This window comes from Hyperoodon ampullatus, assembly GCF_949752795.1.
Source record: "Hyperoodon ampullatus genome assembly, chromosome: 3".
Classification (NCBI taxonomy): Eukaryota; Metazoa; Chordata; class Mammalia; order Artiodactyla; family Ziphiidae; genus Hyperoodon; species Hyperoodon ampullatus.
Window position 1 is genome coordinate 71,722,035 of NC_136916.1, and position 19,402 is coordinate 71,741,436.

The following is a 19,402-nucleotide window of genomic DNA, read 5'->3' on the forward strand; positions in this document are numbered from 1 at the left end:
CTTATGAAGTAGAAATATGAGACAAGAATGACAAAATTGTTTCTGGGGCTTGCCCTAGGGAGAGGCATGGTACATGAGTCACTCTCTGGGAGGTTGCTATTTACCCAGCTGTTGGGAATTTCAGGAAAACATGGCACCTTTCAATGCAGTAGAAGAGGTAATAATCAATCCAAGGCACACTAGTTGTGTCCTGGGAAAATTTAATCCACCTGGGCAGCTCTTTGCTCCATGATTCAATGTTGCCCTGACCAATAGCTCATGTAAGGTGAGAGCTGGACTCTATTCCACACGTAACAAAATATTTCACTGATTGTTCAGTTTTGCTTACATTAAAATGGCCCTAAATATGAACTGGTTTTCAGATGGAGAGCTAAATTAAGAATTATGGGATGCTTTATCATTTCAAGCCAGGAGATTCAAAGTTGGACACATCCTCTTTTTTAGAAGACACTATTGTGGGACAAACACGAATGGGATTATCTATGAGATGCTGAAAATGAACACCTCCAGCTGCAGTATGCCTGTCCCCTTAAAACCAGTCCCCACGTGCTTGGCATCACCTCTGAGAGGATGATCTCCTTGGTGAAAATGTTAATCTCATAGCTGGACGGTGAGAAGTGTCTTGATGTCAACGACTGAACGTGTCCAAAGTTCTGGGTGCTGGCACTAGAAACACATGGTACTACACATATACATGGGACAGGAATATTATCATGATATACACTGAGGTCACTTAGATCAGAGGAAAACGAGTGGGTCATGGTATAGACAGTGAAACCCCCTACAGTCCTGGGGCTGGTGAACAAGAACAATACTTGTTTTAAAGATTACTCTGTGTTATCCATCTTTCTCTGTCGGGATTTTATGTAGTAGGGCTCTGGGATTGTCTTGAATATACTTATATTCGAATATGGGTAATAATAAACTCATAACAAGATTCTTCTGTATGCTTTGAGCCCCTGTGAAGCATTTTGGAAAGACAGGGCTATGTAGAAAATCAACTTTTTATTATGTTCAGTTGTTGAGAAAGAGGTACCATTAGACTCCAATTTCAACTTTTCTCTTCTTACTGAAGAGGTCTGGACGAGGGTAACAACCACCTTACATTATGCCAGGGGTCCGTGTTCAGATTCATCAGTACACCACACTCACTGGCTCCAGGAACTACTGTGCAGTAATGAAAGGGCATCGTAATAGAACAGAGAGCCAACCTCAACTCTCTTCTGGCAGCACAGAGTTCTGCTTCTCAACATTTCTCACAGCTTTTAAAAATGGAGAAGCTATAAAATAATTTTATTAGAAGAGTAATTTTCTTCTAAAATGGAGTAAAGCAAACACATACCCAAGGATCTCAAAAAGTTTTTTTTTTTTTACAGAATATATGTATGTAATTGTGTGTGTGTGTGCACGTGTGTGTGTAGTTACAAACACTATTTATAGTATAGCTATTATGTTTAACGTCATTGCAGTGTCTACAAAGTTGTGGATCCCAGTCTCGGTGCCAAATGCATATAAAAAGCTCAAAAGCTATTATGACTATACCATGCAAATTTATATCCAGAAAATCTTGGGACGTAGACTGCAGTTCTTCTGAGCCCCATGGGGTCTCTGCTTTTGACAGTTGGGTACCTCAACTATGCATCAAAAACATTTTGAATCACTTTTCTCCCAGAAAGAATGTCACAGTTCTGAATATATAAATTGTACATTTAAATCAACCGTTGACAATTTTGTCCATGTTCATTTGCATTTTGGGGTCCCTCTTCTGCATGTGGAGCTCACTCCTTGAATCACTGATACAGAAGAAGATACCTGAAGTATTGAAAGGGATAAGGTCTTCACAATGTCCTTTTTTTTTTTTTTTTTTTTAACATGTTAACAATGATAAGGCCACTTACAAGGTTTTTCCCAATCTGTTTAACTTTTAGGATTCCCCCATTGTTACCCATGAAAAAAAATTGTCAGAAAAAAGCCAAGGAACAAGAAGTCACTGGCTACTCTCCCGATTAAAGTAAAACCAGAGAGCAGCGGTTGGGAGAAGATGCTGAAGAAAAATAAGAATGAAAGAGGGGAAAGGGTATAAAAATTGGTCACTGCTTCTAGCATGAGACTTTGTGGTCTGTGTACTACCTGATGGTGGGTTTGACCTGTTACAAACTCTTACAAATTAAAGGTTGTCATCAGCCACCAAGGTAAATCAAGTAGTGGTCAGCTCCTGGGGATAGCCCACAGCACATACACCCGCAAGGAGGGTGGTGTCCCTACCAGTGGGGAAAACGGGGGTCAGCTCTGAGAATACTGGGTGAGACTCTGGTCATTGGTTTTGGATAGAACAGAGAGGGTGAGGCATATGTGGCATTTTGGGATAAAGTATTAATTTAGCAGTTCTTTCCTGAATATTTTGCTTTTTTGTTTCTCCAAATGCTTAACTTCACTGTGACATCTGTTTGCACAACTGTAGTCATTTCAGTTTATGGATGCCTGTGATAGAAATATTGTTTACAAAAAATATATCATCTCTTTTTTTTTCTTTAGAAAGATCTCATCTAAATAGTAAGTTAAGGTTGCATCTATGAAACCGGTGCACCTTGTCTTGTTTCTACGAGCTTTAAAAAGTCCAAATACTGATGAGGCTGTGGATCAGAAGGAACCAAAAGTGACTGTGTTTGTTGTCATGTTGCTCTCCTTTGCCTCAAGAGAACGGTCATGGGTCCCTGGGTGATGCATGGTGTGGACTGGTCGTGTTCCTGCAGCATCCTAGTTACACTAGGAGTAGTTGGATGTGCTTATGAAATATGTCAGATATAGAAATAAAGGCATGAGGATGTTTCTTGGTTTCTGAAATTGAACAGAAATGTTTTTCGTTTCGATCTTAATTCTAGAGAACAGAAAGTAGTTACATCACAGAAAGAAAATATGACATCGCATGCTGCCATGATAGCAAGCGTAAGAAAGAAAATCTTGGTAAATATACATATATATGCATATTATGCAAATATATTTGATATTAACATACAATGTTATGAGTGATTGATAACTTAAGGACAAGGGGGAAAATCATCCTAGATGGTTTTACCTTAGAGTAACAAATAACCTGAGACGTCTAAGCTTTCCGTTAGATACCAGGCCTAGAAATCCATAAGAGATGTAGAGCACGTGCTCACTGATTAAAATGTCAACTCAACTTTGCCAAAATGTGCTGCCGTGTCCCACATGATGCGGAAGCTGGATCCACTCCAAGTGAGCAGAGAAATACACTGTACAGGCAGAGTACTTACAATGAGATGCCATCCATCCCCGATGGGATTTCAAAAGATGGACGTGCAGACATCAATGTGAGCTCTACCTATGTTTAAGAAACAGGTGAGCGCATACCAGAGGCTCACCCCACCCATGGAACCGTACAGAAAAAGTCTGCCCCACGAAAACAAATCCCATTGCCAAGAAAGCCAAAAAGACTTCACTTAATAAAATGAAAGAGAGGGTATGAAGTGTGACTGGTTTTAAACTAGCAATACCACTGTATGAGTTTTCGAAGAATAACAAAGTTTCTTCCTGATTTTTAGACTAAAACATCTAACTAATGATAGTAAAAGACACAGTTTGGGATGATATTGTGTTTCGCGCCCTCATTCTCAAGGCATAATATTTAGACGATGCTTGTCCCTTTCAATTAAAAAAGAAAAAACTATGACTTTCTTTAATATGCATCCTGTGTTAAATTGTCCATAGCTGCAAAATGTATATATGTATGTGTATTTGTTTGACATACACATGGGTACTTACACCTGTGTGTATAAACATATACACATACATCCTCATATACACGTGTATTTTATATATATGCTGAGAAAGTTCACATATATATACAATTGCGTATGTATATATGTGTGTGTCTGTGTGTGTGTGTCTGTGTGTGTACAGGTATAAAAACTTGACAGGCAGAGTAATATTTCACTCAGTGTTAAATGAAGTCTTTGAAAAATCAAGTACAGTCACTCAGTTAACATAGTACAGCCAGTAAACTAAGTTGAAAAGAGAAAAAGTGAATGGAAACACGATCCGGGACCATCTGTCTATGGCATTCACATCGGTTAGATCAGGGATTTTAATTTTGAGCTGTGAAGACCTCCTCCGTAGATGGGTCTTCTTGTGCGGGATGCTTCTGTCCCCCATGTGTCGCCCATGCCCTTCCCGAGGCATGCTCTGTTTCCTGTACTGGATTCCTGAGTTGTCAAAGGATATTGCTGAATTCCTGGTATCACCAATGCCACCTGTGACCTCATTCATTTCATTGTGAACCTCTAGTGATGTTAACAGAATATTTCCATGAGCATCCACCTAATTGGAAGAAAACACACATTGTTAGACAGCTAGCATAGCATGCCAATAAACCTAATTTCTACATACAAACCCAGGAGAGACTTACGTCATGCAGCCATGTCACATATAGTATGAGAAATTGCACATCTGTCAAAGCTAGCACTCTATTTTAGTGGAAAGTGTCATTTTGTGGGCTTAACTGCAGGTTAGAGTTTTGATTTCCTTGATTTAAAAATTCTCATGTAGAAAATTAGATAAAATAAGGGGGCCCTTTTCAAATTGAAATTCCACATTATGGGTACAAGTCCTTATTGAAGACAAGATTAAAGTACAAATGTCTTTCAAGATGTTAACAGGTATTATGACCATTTTTCACAACTATACACTGGATAGAAACTATACTCTCCCATTCTTCTTTGGAAGCCGATTTGTCTCTTCTTCTGATGGTACAAAAATATCCAAATTACCATGAAGAAACAAACGAGTACTGTGATGAATGGACACACCTAATGACCTTGGTGGATTAGATAAAGACCCCCACCCAATACGCTCTCCTCACTCAATCCTGCTCCTGGCAGGAGACCTCCTTTTTAAGAGCTATATTTAAGATAGGCTAAAGTCCCTTCTTACATTGGAGCCGAACTTTAAAATAACATTTTATTCTGTGCTAAATACAGCTTCAGACCTTTCATGATGACGCCAATGGTCCATTTTACTTATTGGTCTGCCACTAAACTTTCATGGAGCATGCCTGAGGCTAGGCCTTAAGGTAGATGTACAGGAGGTGAGCTTGGGAGAGAAGACTCCCAACACGAAGAGTAGGGGCCCATGCAGATCTCTGAGTGGTGGTAGGACTGCAGGTAGGATGGCCCCAGACACCAAGGTTGTCTAGACACAGGAAGGGCTGCCAACATCCTGAGGCCACTCAGGCTCTGGCACAAAAAGCACCAAAAAAGACTCAGAGGTGCCCCCCCCACCCCGCCCATGGTTTGAGAATACCATTCAATTACGCTTGGGGAAGGAAAGGTGTGGTCATCATGATGTCACCCCTTTCTCCCCAGACCTTTGAGTATGTTATGCAAAAGGGACTTTGCAAACATAATTAAAGTCATGGACCTTAAAATAGAGAGAGTAGCCTAGATTATCCAAGTGGGCCCAATCTAATCACATGAGACCTTAAAAGCAGGGAACTTTCTCCAGCTCGAAGCAGAAGAGAACGTCAGAAAGATGTGGCAGAAATTGAAAGCCAGAGGAATTTGAAGCGTGAGGACTGGATTCACCCTTGATTGAGAGAACTTCAGGGGAGGCCTGAGAAGAAAGGGGCAGCCTCTAGGAGAAAAGACGGGCCCTGGCCAACAGCCAGCAAGGCAACGGGGACCTCAGTCCTACAACCACAAGGAACCATGGTACCCACTGAGCTGGCCCCACTATACCCAGACTTCTGACTGACCCAACTATGGGATAACATTTGGGTGTTGTTTTAAGTGTTAAGTTTGTGTGGCTGTAGTCAAAACTACTACAGGACAAAAAAGGGAAGATTTCAGAGGGGTGATGAATTTGAACTGGGCCTCAAGAATGAGTAGAAATTTCTCAGGCAAAAAGCCAGAAAAACATACAGACAAAAGCCTTGAAGAGTGGCTGAAGTATTTTGAGAAGGGCAAACTAGTTGAGTGGGACTCAAGTCCTGGAGAGAATGGATGCACACGCTCAGCTCCTGGCCCATGCTCAGCTGGAGATAGAGGAGGTGACTGTCATTCTCATCCCTGTCATCATCTACCTATCACTTTATCATTACAGGAAAGAAAACCTGCTGGTGAATGGGAAGCAGATGAGAGTCAAGCCATTAAAGGAATTTCACCTTTACCCTTTAGGTCATGAGAAATAAAAGTGATTTCTAAGTGAAATAGTGACACATTTCTGAAACCCAACTTAAGTGGCAGAATAAAGAATAAAAGATGGATTTGAAGGGAGAAAGTGAAGAGACAGACCCTAGTTGGTGTGCACCGCACTGGTCTCTGTTCCTTGAGGGCAGTCTGGGAGCGAAATGCCAGGAGGTGGTGAGTAACTGCTCCCCGCCAGCCACTGCAACCCATCCCAGCATTTCCTCTAGGCCACGCAGGACACTCAGCGATGCTTCACCACCACCTGGTCATTTCTGTATCTCTGCAGTTAAGAAGGTGGGAAAGGAGTGGAGAGAGAGTTACTCATCACCCTGCTCCCACCCGGCCTCCTGGCCCTTCCTGAGCTCCCTGAAGAAATCCTCGCAATGTGGACTTAGGGTGCAGCAGCTGGCCCATGTTAGCCTGAGTTGGGCTCAGTGTTCCTGCCTGATGAGTGAGAAGGGCCAAGGTGGGATGGACTGTGGTCTACAGTCTCCTGAGAATGGAAGACAGCCCACCTGGGGGTGCCGGGAGACATGAACAGACCAAGATAATACCATACGTACTAGGGAGCAGGCTTTGCATGGAGACCCATTCTTGGGGAAGGAGCAGAGCACTGCCAGAAGAAAATTAGTTTTATTTATTTTTATTCTAAAATGGAGGTTAAAATTCTAATGGGGCTTGTATCTCGAAAGTACCAGGAATAGTAGACCTTTGTAAGGACTTGTGTTCTATATCTGTTCTTTTCATCATCTCCCCCTGGAATGATGGGCAGTAAAATCCTTACAAGAAAAAAAGTCTATTTTCCTGTTTGGGGGATCAATGAGGCATCCATCCGGTGGTTTGGAGCTGAGTCATGTGGGAGGAGCAGCCCAACAGGTAAATGAAGGTGTGGCTGAAACAGGAGGAGACAGCAAAGGAAAGGCCAGCAAGGGACTGGGCAGTAGCATGTCCTCCGTAGAAACCACCTAGGAACTGGGGGTGTGCTGGGGCTACCGGAAGTCATCACCCTCCCTAAGAAGGGGGTGATCTGGACATGCTTCGGAAGTTGTGGGCAGTTGGCCCTAAGGCAACAAGGAGGTGAGGGTGATGGGCAGATTAGCTGGCCTTTACTGAAATGCACGGAGGAGTAAGAGGTCCTTGCCCTCAAGGGGTAGAGCAGGTGAGAGCTTCAAATAATCAGCAAATGCATTTTAGAAGGTACTGCCTATTGCTCTTAAAGCACATTTTAAAATACATGCCAACAATTCCATCTCTTTTCTAGCTATCAAAAATGCCATATGCAAATCTCCTTTTATCAAAATCTAGGGGATTATGATGAATGACTTTGTAGAACAAAATACCAATAAAGGAATGTCTATTATTTATTTATTTTTTTTGCGGTACGCGGGCCTCTCACTGTTGTGGCCTCTCCCGTTGCGGAGCACAGGCTCTGGACGCGCAGGCTCAGCAGCCATGGCTCATGGGCCCAGCCGCTCCGTGGCATGTGGGATCTTCCCAGACCGGGGCACGAACCCATGTCCCCTGCATCGGCAGGCGGACTCTCAACCACTGTGCCACCAGGGAAGCCCAGGAATGTCTATTATTAAAGAAGGAAAAGAGTATTCTGTGATACATTTATTAGGTAGAACTTTGATGGTTCTAATGACGCAGAATTTCACCTGGCTTTAAAGGTATGTTTATGTATTTTATACATAGTAGCGTGAAGTAATAACCTATAAGGGAAAAGAATCTGGAAAAGATTCTTATGTATGTATACATTCATATTTGCATGTATAACTGAATCACTGTACAGTATACTTGAAACTTACACGATATTATAAATCAACTATACATCAATAAAATTTTTTTTAAAAGATGTAGTTCTAATTAGAAAAAAAAAAGGTACATTTATGAACCATCCCCCCCTTCCCACTAGAAGAGTGAGAAAACACGTGGCTTCAGTGGAACCAAACAGATGACAAACACTACTCATTCATGGACACACATTCCCTGAGCACTTGCCACATCCAGCCCCAGTGTGCACCTTTTGGTAGATGCAAAGAATGGGATGCTGTCTAGGACAGAAGGCACAGTGGCCACATGAAATGTGACCTGCTATCTATCTCCAAAGCACAGAGCATGTGCCCTGGAGGTTAGAAGAACAGGGACAAGACCACCTGCTTGGAGTGGGGACTGTCAGAGGCAGGATGGGAACAAGTGGTAGACAAAATCAGGAAAACACCATAGAGAAGAGCATCTGGGTTAGGTCTTGAAGGAGGGGAAGATGTGGACAAAAAGAGAGGGATTCTGGGAAGAGGGAATCAAAGGCAAAGAGATAATAAGGTGCATGGTGATTTCAGGAAGCCCACAGGGAGAGTGAAAAAAAACATAAGAAGGTCAACTTGATGTTGAGTTGATTTTTCAAGATTTAATGACAAATCTGTACGAATCAGTATCCTGTCTTCCTTTATCACTTGTGGCCAGTTTTGTGCATTTGGAAAAGAACTTTGGAGGGTGGGTCTAAGTCTGCACTCTTGGATTCCAGTGAAGGAAACCCACCCTGAGGGAAGCCGAACCTGATGTTGTCAATGTTTACAAAGTTGGGGTGCCCGGGTGCTCTGACACCTGTGGCTGCCTCAAAGCTGTTTGAGAACCAATATGGTTGCATCGCTCCATTTCAGAGTGGGGTGAACAGCTACAATGGAACAATCATGTCAAAAGGAACTTGAACATATACATGGAATTAATAAGAGCTTAGAGTAAATTAGTTTGGCTGCTTTTGACATAGTTTTACATTTGCATAGTTTTCATTTAAACGTGAACCAGTGTGTAGAAAATTTACACTGAAACTACTAGAAGGTATTTTTTTTCTGCAAGAATTAAAGGGTTACTAAAATCTATTAAATCTTAGAAATGAAACATTTTAAACAAATATTTCCAGAAGAGATGCTAATCTTTTCCTATCATCTAGAATTTAAATCTTAAAACAGATGGGATTGTAAAAATGTCCTGTATAGAATGACAGTGATGACTTGTAATTTCTGAAGCATTTCATGAATACTACTTATTTTGAGGAGTTTGTCTCATATATACTATAATTAGATTCATTGATTTCAATGTAGTTTTTCTTCCCGCTCCATAACCTGGACAGGCAGAAAACATTCAGAGACGAAAAACACCTCATGTGGAATGTATCCTAGAGGGATTTTCATTTTTTCCAAGAATCTGTCACCAGATTGGCACACTGTTGACATCTCATTCTCTACTTACCTTCAATCTTCAAAATGAGTAAAATATTCTAGTTTCAGGAAAATAAGGAACTATTTATCATGTGAGAAATGAAATCTTGCTCTTTAGTAAGAGGAATGATGTCAAGCCTGCAGCTCTGATTCCTTGGCAAGACTTTCTGCCACTTCATGAAATTCAAATACCATTTGGTCAACTTGCAAAATATCACACGGCTTGTAACCATAACACATGCATTACAACCAAAGACTAACTCTTGGGTATAGAAACAACTCAGGAACAAACAGAGGTTAAGCACAAATAAATTAAGGTCAGGATTTTCATTGCACCACTGGTCTGAGGAGAAACTAAGTGACTATGTGAACACTGCCACTAAGTTAAAATAGAGTTCAATCACTAAATTTAAGGAAAATCTACTCATGGTCTGACATTAGGTTCAATAGTGCCATGGTCACGTTGGTGGCCTGCAGAACCCCTGAGGACACCACCCTGAGATCTCTTACAGGACACAAGCAAAGACAATGACAGTACAAGTCCTTGCTGTCACCCAGTGTCCATCAGTCCAAGGAAAGCTTCAGCCCCTGAACGTCTTGGCTCCCAACTATGACAGAGGAGCTCCTTGAGGCCATTGCTGGCCACACTGATAAACAATCCCAAGAGATATCACTGAATATGAATGAGTGAATAATTGTAATTACAAAGGACTCTTGAAACTGTTGGCCTGTGCACAGTGCTATTTCTGTTTGGCATTAAATTTTTTATTCTTTACTTTCTTTTAATTCATTCGGATCATGTGATATGAACTTTTGGGAGGTGCATTTCTACTTTAAAATTATCACTAAATTCTTAGCTGTGGTCAGCAAAAATTTTTTTAAATTGAAGTATAGTTGATTTACAATGTTTCAGTTATACAGCGAAGTGATTCAGTTATATATATATATATATATATATATATACACACACATATATATGTATATACATACTCTTTTCCATTATATGTTATTACAAGCTATTGAATATAGTTCCCTGTGCTATACAGGGTCCTGGTGGTTTATCTATTTTACATATATTAGTGTGTATCTGTTAATCCCAAATTCCCGATTTATCCCTCCCCCCACTTTCCCCTTTGGTATGCGTATGTTTCTTTTCTATGTTTGTGAGTCTATTTCTGTTTTGGAAATAAGATCATTTTATCATTTTTTTTTAAGATTCCACATATAAATGATATGATATTTGTCTTTCTCTGTTTGATTTTCACTTAGTATGATGCTCTTGGGTCCATCCATGTTGCTGCAAATGGCATTATTTCATTCTTTTTTATGGCTGAGTAATATTGCATTGTATATATGCACCACATCTTTATCCATTCATCTGTCGATAGGCACTTGGGTTGTTTTCATGTTTTGGCCATTGTGAATATAGCTGCTCTGAACACTTGGATGCATGTATCTTTTCGAATTAGAGTTTTCATCTTTTCCAAATATATGCCCAGGAGTGGGATTGCAGAATCATATGGTAACTCTATTTTGGTTTCTTAAGGAAACTCCATACTGTTCATCATAGTGGCTGTACCAATTTACGTTCCCACTAACAGTGTAGGAGGGCTCCCTTTTCTCCACACCCTCTCCAGCATTTGTTGTTTGTAGATTTTTTGTTGATGGCCATTCTGACCAGTATGAGGTGATAACTCATAGTTTTGATTTGTGTTTCTCTAATAATTAGTGATGTTGAGCATCTTTTCATGTGCCTGTTTGCCATCTAGTCAGCAACAGCTTTTAATGTCTACCTTTAAGAGCATCAAATATGCATTTAAAACTAGTATACATGCATTTGTATGTATGAGCTGATGTCTACTACAATTACAGATTTTTAAAAATATGAACATACAAAGGCTTTAAGAAAACTGCTGGGAAAACAGAAACAGATTTTCAGAAAAGCAAACAGTAAAAATGGACTCATGAATTTTCCTCTGCATCTGATTTATAATATATTATTTCTACATTCTGCTTAATTTCATCTGTGGATTTAGAGATTTGGGGGATTTTGTTTCTTTTTGTTTTAAATTTTAAGCTTCACACTCAAAAAGATATTTCTGTAGCACAATTTAACCTTTCTAAAGAGTGTCATTTAGAAGAAAGGAAATAAAATTGAAATCTGTTTAAATTATGAGGGAATTTGGAAAAACAGCATTGTATGTGTCTGCATGTCTGTGTAATGGAAAATATAATGATGTGATGAATTCTAGTTTCCTTGGAAACAGTATTACCAAAGTATACTGCGTATGCATAATAGGATGTGGACTAATTTAGAAACACACCAGTATGGTGCTAAGTATACTTTCCAGTAAGAAATTCAGGATCATGTTGCCTGTGGAAGACTGATTTTATTCACAGATCCTAGTTTCTCTGACCAAGTCTATTTACGTGTTGCTGAAAGGATAGGAGCCGTTTATAGCCATTTACCTTCACTCATTCATGAACATCCGGGGACCTATTCTGGGCCACTGGTGGGCCATGGGCACAGCACTCCTCCAGGGAGCTTCTGCACCCCTGCGAGAGGCTTGGGCCGGCAGTGCACCAAGAGCACCAGAAAGAACAAGGAAACCTCAAGAGCTTGAGAAATAAGTATGTTTAGTAAGAAGAATTTAAAAGTAAAGAAATATAGGAACAAGCCCAGTATGTAAACGGGTGGAGGTATATTTTTGAGGACTTGAAGGGATGCAAGAGGTAAAAGGATAAAGATAAAAATTTTATAGAAACGACAATGTGCTTTCACTAAAATAGTATTTATAATTGCAATAACATATTGCTTTTATTAAAAAAATAAACCAAAATGACATCTAACTGCAAAGTTTGTAATTGGAAGGATGTAAGCGTGAGATGAGGAGGGCTGGAGAGGGACCTGATTGGTGTCCTCTCTCTGGGTTCAGAGCCCACGGGTCCTAGAGCAGCTCCCTGATTGGCTGCTGCTGTCCTGGGCTGCTTGCCTGGCATTTTGCAGAACACAGCCAGCAGGGCTGGGCCAGGGCAGATGCACGAGAGCCCTGGGACAGCGCACTGCTCCTGCCCTGCACTAGGGACCCTGAACCAGGGCAGATGAGAGAGGGGGCTGTCCACGCCGTGCAAAGAACAGCAGCATGCTGGCTATCACATTTGTCATTTGACCACTGAAGGAAAACTGCAACATTGTTGAAAATGCTTTTGCCTGTCAAGTTTGGGCCCCACACCCCAGAGATCCATTCACTCCGATATCTTTCCTTTTCTTTTCACAGGAAACTGGCAAGCTTTTGGCTTCTCCAACTTCTGCACCAATTTTGCTTTTCTATAAAACTCAGTGACTTGCAGACGCCACCTTTCAGGCTACGATCAACAAGCATGCATCACTCCTACTCAAAGGCTGTGATGCCGCGGGGTCTGCGGGTCTGGGAAAGACAGAGTGGGGGCGGCCGAGGCCGAGAGGCCTACCCGGTTGCTGTCACCCTTTGAACGGTCATTCTTTGCCTTGGCGGTCTTTTCCGCAAGCTTCTTCTGCCTTTGAGGGCCTCTTCCAAAGAAAATGTAGTTGACAAAGGCATACTCCAGAAGGGCCAGAAACACAAAGACAAAGCAGCCCATGAGGTACATGTCAATGGCTTTGACATAGGGGATTTTGGGCAACGTCTCCCGAAGATGTGTGTTGATGGTCGTCATGGTCAGCACGGTGGTGATCCCTGTAAAAGAAATGGGAGCGTGAGAGGCTGCAGGTCCACCGCTCAGTTCCTCACTTTTCACTTTCCTGCTTTATTTTCTCAGTGTGAAGTAGTTGAAAATCACGGTTGAATATCGTTGGGTGATTGAAACACAACAGAATATAGAACACACAGTTTGGGCAGCAGGTCACACCTCAGGCTGGGGAGTTAACATCTCTTCCCTCCCCGCGCCACCTGGGAGGCGCCTCCCACCACACCTGGCCCGTGGATGGAGGTGGATGGAGAGGGGTTGGGGACAAGGCAGAGGCTGCCCTGCATGAAAGCTGGAAGAAATGAAAATAAACCCGGAATTTATCATAAAACACTAAGTGTCTGGGTGAGAAGCTTCTGGGAAGAAGAATGAATCTGGGGAATCTAGGAAGGCCATGTGTGGCCGCTAGTGAAGAAAATCATTCTTACCACAAGGCCTTAAAGCAAGGGGAATGAGGCAATGACTTAAAGCTGCTAAGGACGGGAGCCAGTCCTGAGCTCAAAGAGAGGGAATGTTCGAGTGTAGCTCCGGAGAACAGATTACCTCTCATAGCAACTTCCTGCCCCAGCTAAGAAAGAGGCTAATAAGCTGTGCAGCACATGTTGGCTGTGGGCAAGGGCTAATGATTCTTACCCAAAGTATAGGATCTTACCATGCTCTGGGGCAAGTGGCCAGATCTCCGTTGGTTTTTTTTTTTGTTGTTAAATGTCATTATTTTGAATTCTTTAGATAGTATCAGGTGAATAATACCATTTTTCCCTAAGGGAGCTAAGTTTAGTCTCTAAAAACATGTAAGGACCATATTTTGTAATTCTCCCATAGCAGTGGGCATGTTCTTGGTGTACAAAGATTCCATATGGGATGATCTGAAGCCACAGAGAGCAGGGGACCCATTGGCTCGTGACATGACCAGAGCTGCTGAGCTGAATGAAGCTACGTGTGTGGGAATGAACTGCATCACTCACTTCTCAGTGGCACAGGCATTACTGCAGCTGACTTGCTCTCTTTGAGACAGTACTTTTGAAATATTAAGAAGTCTCAAAAAAGTAAGGCAGCTCCAAAGAGCCAACTCTTTTCTACCCATGTGACTGGTACCATGGAATGTGATTACTCATGTGTCTTCCAGGACCCAAAGGAGAGGGTCATTGCCACATGAGGACTTCTCTCAAGGAGACTTGCAAGGTGAGAGCCTCAGCCATGGTCCTTCAGCCATAGTAACCCAGAAAACCAATGATGTCCCCTAGACCAGCAGGCGGTTCAAGACCAAGAGGCTGACCACCCAGACACATGGTCCCACCAGACCACTTCTCTGACCCCACTGGACCCCCACTCAACTCTCCGGGGAAGGGGTTGGGTTTGTTAAGTGTCTTAGTCTGATGCCCTCTGGAGTCCCATCCCATACTTGGATGAGTGCCAGAGTGTAAGGCTCCCCTCACTAGTGACCACCTGGAGAAGAGGGAAGAGAGCCCAGGCTTCCATCCCACACATGCTGAGCTGCTGTTAGCAGGAGACGAGGGAAGCGAGGAGCAGAGAACCTATTTTCATGTCTGACTGCAAACCAGAGCTGATGATGAATATATGGAAGTCAAAGATGTCGGGATATTTTAAGACTACCCTTTAACATAAAATTCAGGTGTACCTGGGGACTTATAAATCTGAAAATGGCAATGGGATAATTATAGTTTACAAAGAAATGTAAAAACACCATGCAGATGCCACAAAATTAGGTGTTCTCACCATTATTCAAAAATTTTGTAATGTTGTTGCCACAACTTATTTTTTTCTTTCCAAATGGACTTTGGAAAGCGCTCTGCTTTAGTCTTTGCTTTGGCTCTCCAGTTGAATATCCTGAGTGGATGTGTATAACACAGGCCTCAGTAGATGTACCCAGAAAATGGGCTAAAGTAACACAAAACAGGGACGGCCAGCACATGTCAACAAGCACTCAGCCTGGCAAAGGCAAGGAAAATGAGCAAGGATGCTGGCTTCAGGCCCATCAGCGCCAGCTCCAGGAGTCCCTTAAGAGTAAGGTTTTGTGGTGAGTAGTGTTCCCTGGCTTTCCAGCTTGGGATCACATGACCTCTTAGCTTGAAAGGCCATGCATTCTCCAATTCTTTGTATTGTTTTCCTTCCTATCAAGATAACCGTGGAGAGTGGTGGATGCAGTGGTTCACGGCCTGGATAGTAGAACCACATGGCCCAGCCCAAAAGCCTGGCTCCACCACATCCCAGCAGCAGGACCTGAATGAGCTTGATAGGTCCACAACTGTTGTCTAAAGGTGTTGTGAAGTCTAAACACCACGGTGATGGGCTAATGGTAACTGGCATTGTTAACACTCGTGACAACAGATGTTATTGTTATCAGCATCACAGAAAAATACATTTTCTGGTAGCCTCCAGTTTCTTGGCAGGAGACCCAGATCTGACAGCCTTGCTTTGAACTTCTGATCTCTAAAGGGGACCCCATCCAATGGCAGAACGGGAGACTGAGTGGTGCCTTCTGTGTTCTTCATACATTTACCAAGCTGTTAAGTCTTGATAACTATTAGCTTCAAATTATTTCTCATTTATATTAAGGAAATATTATGCTTGAAAAACTGCATTTATAAAGATGGTTGTGAAATAAAAATATAATTTATATCATTTAATCAAAAGATATTTAATTTTTCTTCTTTGTGACCTAAATAATGTGGCTTAAATTATTTTAGTATAAATTTTCACTTTCAGAAGGACCAATACTATTATTTACTGATAAGTGGACTTTGGGATTTTTGAGGACGACCATGTAATTACAACTCCCAACTTTGTAGTCTGGCGGCTTCTAACACTAACAGTTCAATGGATGTGGGGGTCAGACCCTGGGCAGAAGAAGCATAAGATCCTGAAGCACACAGAGCATCTGTGCAGCACAGCTGGGTGAAGAACCAGCGTTTCCCTTCTCAGTAGAGACAACCCCTGACAATTCCAGGTCCAACAGTGCCCTGAGCCGGAGGGACATGCCAAGGAGGTCTTCACTGAGCACCCTTCTGTGCAGACCCGCACCTCTCAGACCTCATTTAGAAGTGGGGAGAACTCACCACTGTGCAACCATTCAGGATGAAGGCAGACAGCACTCTAAGCATTTCAAAGGGTGTAGTTCATGACAAGACACATGAAGTCAGCTGGGGGAGGGGGAGTTCTCCAATCAAAGTCCCCCAAACTATAGCCATATCCTCTCCAAGAGGCACTAAGCACATTAGCATCTTAAAGGTTCTGAGAGATTCCTTAATAAGAATGGTTAATAATAATTCTTGCTGACCTTTAAAAAAATCCATTATTTTTACAATGTAATAGACCAAAGAACCCTTCTGTGTATTGTCTATTGACACTGTAGAAATCACCTGTAGTGGTTAAGGGCCCTGGAGTCAGACAAACTGAATTAAAATCTTTCTTCTGACACTTAATATTATCTGACTTTGCACCAGTTATGTAGCTTCTCTGCACCTCACTCCCTTCTCTGTAAAATGGGAACGATAACACTGCCTATCGTGCTATGGATCTTCTGCACCATGGATCAGGTAACCACTTTCCAATGACCTTGCACAGAACTTAGAACCTGAGTATTTGGTAAGTTTCACCCTTAATGATTGTTGTTGTTGTTGCTGTTATTTAGGGTTCATTACCCGATGATACACTTTTCCTTAACCAGTTGGAGTTGCCGTGCTGTCACTTCCCAAGTCTTGCAGACCCAGGCTCAAAGACCATGTCTTATGCAGAAGCTGGGAGAGAAGGAGTGAGAGGACTGGGGTCCCACACTGAGAGCGGGACCTGCTGGACGTCAATCTGGCCAGACACTGCAGCCTGGAGATCCCAGCTGCCTTCTCGACCTCCAGGCCTCAGGTCCACCCCAACACTGGCAAATGCCTTCAATTCTGCCTCCCAGACTTCTGATATCCATCAGGACCTGCACACCTCCAGTGGTAATGCCTTAGCCAGTCTGGACAGACCACTCCTCTGTCCCAGCAAAACATGAAGCGTGTTCATGTTTTCATGAACATGAAAACATCCCAGAAGCATGATTGAGGTTTATAGTAACAATACTGAGTTGACAAGAAAAAGTGGAATCTACTTTCATACGCTGTAATGAGGCTATGTTGACTCTAATCCATTCCAGATAGATTATCTATTTAATACTGTGGAAGACAATGTTTACAATTTAGGAGCTATAGAATTTGGATCATCCAGAAAACTGAGAAATTTGCATTTTCAGTACACCTCACTTTTGATGATGCCAGATAATTCTGGTTCTTTGGTACTCATATTTCTCTAATTACCTCAAAAATAACACATTCTCTGAGGCAGATTCCCTGGAAGCTCAGGAAGCTTCAGCTTCTGATCTTCTCTAATACAGGCCTCTTACAGGCTCGGGAGGGGTTCCGGAAATTCTGTATTTATGTATTTTACATTCTTTTTCTTAAAGAGAGCTCCTGAAGTTGTATAAGCTAGAAGCTCCACAAAATTTGGATCTGCCCTAGCAAATTCATTTTAGCTGTGAATTTTCCAGGTGAGAAGAGAAAATAGTTTAAGAAAGAGCAATCTAGTAACATAACAAAAAAGGCAAAACCTACAGAAAGGACTGATGTTACCTCTGCAGGTGTAACCTGCAGATGTAACCTCTGCAGGTGGTAAAAAATCCTGAAGGTGTTTTCGAGAGATTTTTCCTTTACCAAGCCCATTAGAAATAGATTAACAGCACTTTTGATTTTTTGATAACTTATTCTGCTCGAAGTGTTTTTACATCCACCTAATACTTTAGAGATAACTACCTAAGTTTCTTAAGTCACTGTTAAATGTTATTTCATTAGAAAAAAATAAGTCACTGTTAAATGTTATTTCATGAGAAAAGAAATCTAATCTTGAATCAGTGCGAGTCACCTGTCTTTGCGTCTAAACCAGACGTCCACTTATGCACATGTACACACATTCTCCTGGAAGCATGATGCTAAGCAACTTATATTCCTGGGAAGAGATGGTAAATAGAAAAAGTAAGAAAGAGGGACAACCAGATCCCTGAATTCTTATGCTTCTCTGCAGGCTTACCAGCAGATGTGTTGTAATTCTTTCCCATCAATTTTGAAAGGTATTATTGATGACTTCACTCCCAGGAATTAAATTCAACCTTACCCAAAGAAGGGATAAACTGGACAATTGTTCTTCAGCTCTAAAAGCTCAGTACTTACCTAAAATGTATTTAAATAATTATTTTGTCCATGCAGTTTCATAATAATTAGTTCAGTAGAAAATAATGTTTCTGAAAATATAAGCCTTCCCTTAATAATTAAAAAATATTAGAAATCATACTGGAACGTATAATATATATTGTACATCAGCTAATAATCCAGTTGTCAAGTGACCAATGGCCAGAAGAGATCACTAGAGTGCTTGGGAACCACTCAGAATTTAATATCACATTTTAGTGCTCATTAATTTGTGTAATTCCAATTGTATGGTATAACATTTGACTGTTTTTCTGACTTAAAAAAGAATGCACAATTAATCAAGTCTTCTTTCTGGGCAATAGAATAATTTTGAACAGGAGATGTTAATCCTTGCTTTAAAATTAGTGTCAAAAATAGTTTTATTATGCAAATATTCGGCAAGCATATTTTCCCTTTCATGGGCGTGAAAATTCACATTTGAGCCTTATAATTAAATTAACACATCAAGAGAATCATGCATGAAATTAGTGTTTCAAGATAAAAAGTGACTATATGGGCAAGACTAGTGTCATGATGTCAAAAAATTGTAGTTGAACTATAGTCTTTGAACTCCCTTAATACTGTAATGATATGGTGACTTTACATTTTAGGTATCATTTAAAAATAACACATACCAAGGGCAACTCTAGCCGCAGATGCATCATAATTGATCCAGAAGGATACCCATGAGAGAATTGTAATTAGGATAGAGGGCATGTAGGTCTGGAGAATGAAGTATCCAATGTTTCTCTTCAACCGAAAGCTCAGTGAGAGCCGAGGGTAGGCACCTATGGTAAACAGACAGGAGTTACACTGGAGATCAGACACAGCAGACAGAGAGTTTGCTTTGACTTCCAGGGGTCAACAGCATGCATTAGAAAAGTCCAGAACGGAGGGGTGGTCCACAACCACGCAATCTGCCTCCGCACACCTAATGGTACCCATCGAGAACTTGGGAGAGGAATGATTTTCAGTCTATGTATGAGGTCACGACGAGGATACTCTCCTAAGGTTA

At 41.5% G+C, this 19,402-nt stretch overlaps 1 protein-coding gene across 2 annotated transcripts in view; it reads right to left on the reverse strand.

Annotated features, from left to right (window-relative positions):
• Positions 1 to 3,999: 3,999 nt before the first annotated feature.
• The window catches only part of GABRB3 (gamma-aminobutyric acid type A receptor subunit beta3), a gene marked incomplete at both ends in the record, with an annotated part of 235,096 nt that continues 219,693 nt past the window's right edge, over positions 4,000 to 19,402 (reverse strand). For both annotated transcript variants that reach the window (XM_079700340.1, XM_079700341.1), the window contains 3 exons: positions 4,000 to 4,341; positions 12,896 to 13,140; positions 19,023 to 19,175. In XM_079700340.1, coding sequence (XP_079556466.1) covers positions 4,000 to 4,341; positions 12,896 to 13,140; positions 19,023 to 19,175 — 740 coding nt within the window. The remainder of the gene's footprint in view (positions 4,342 to 12,895; positions 13,141 to 19,022; positions 19,176 to 19,402) is intronic.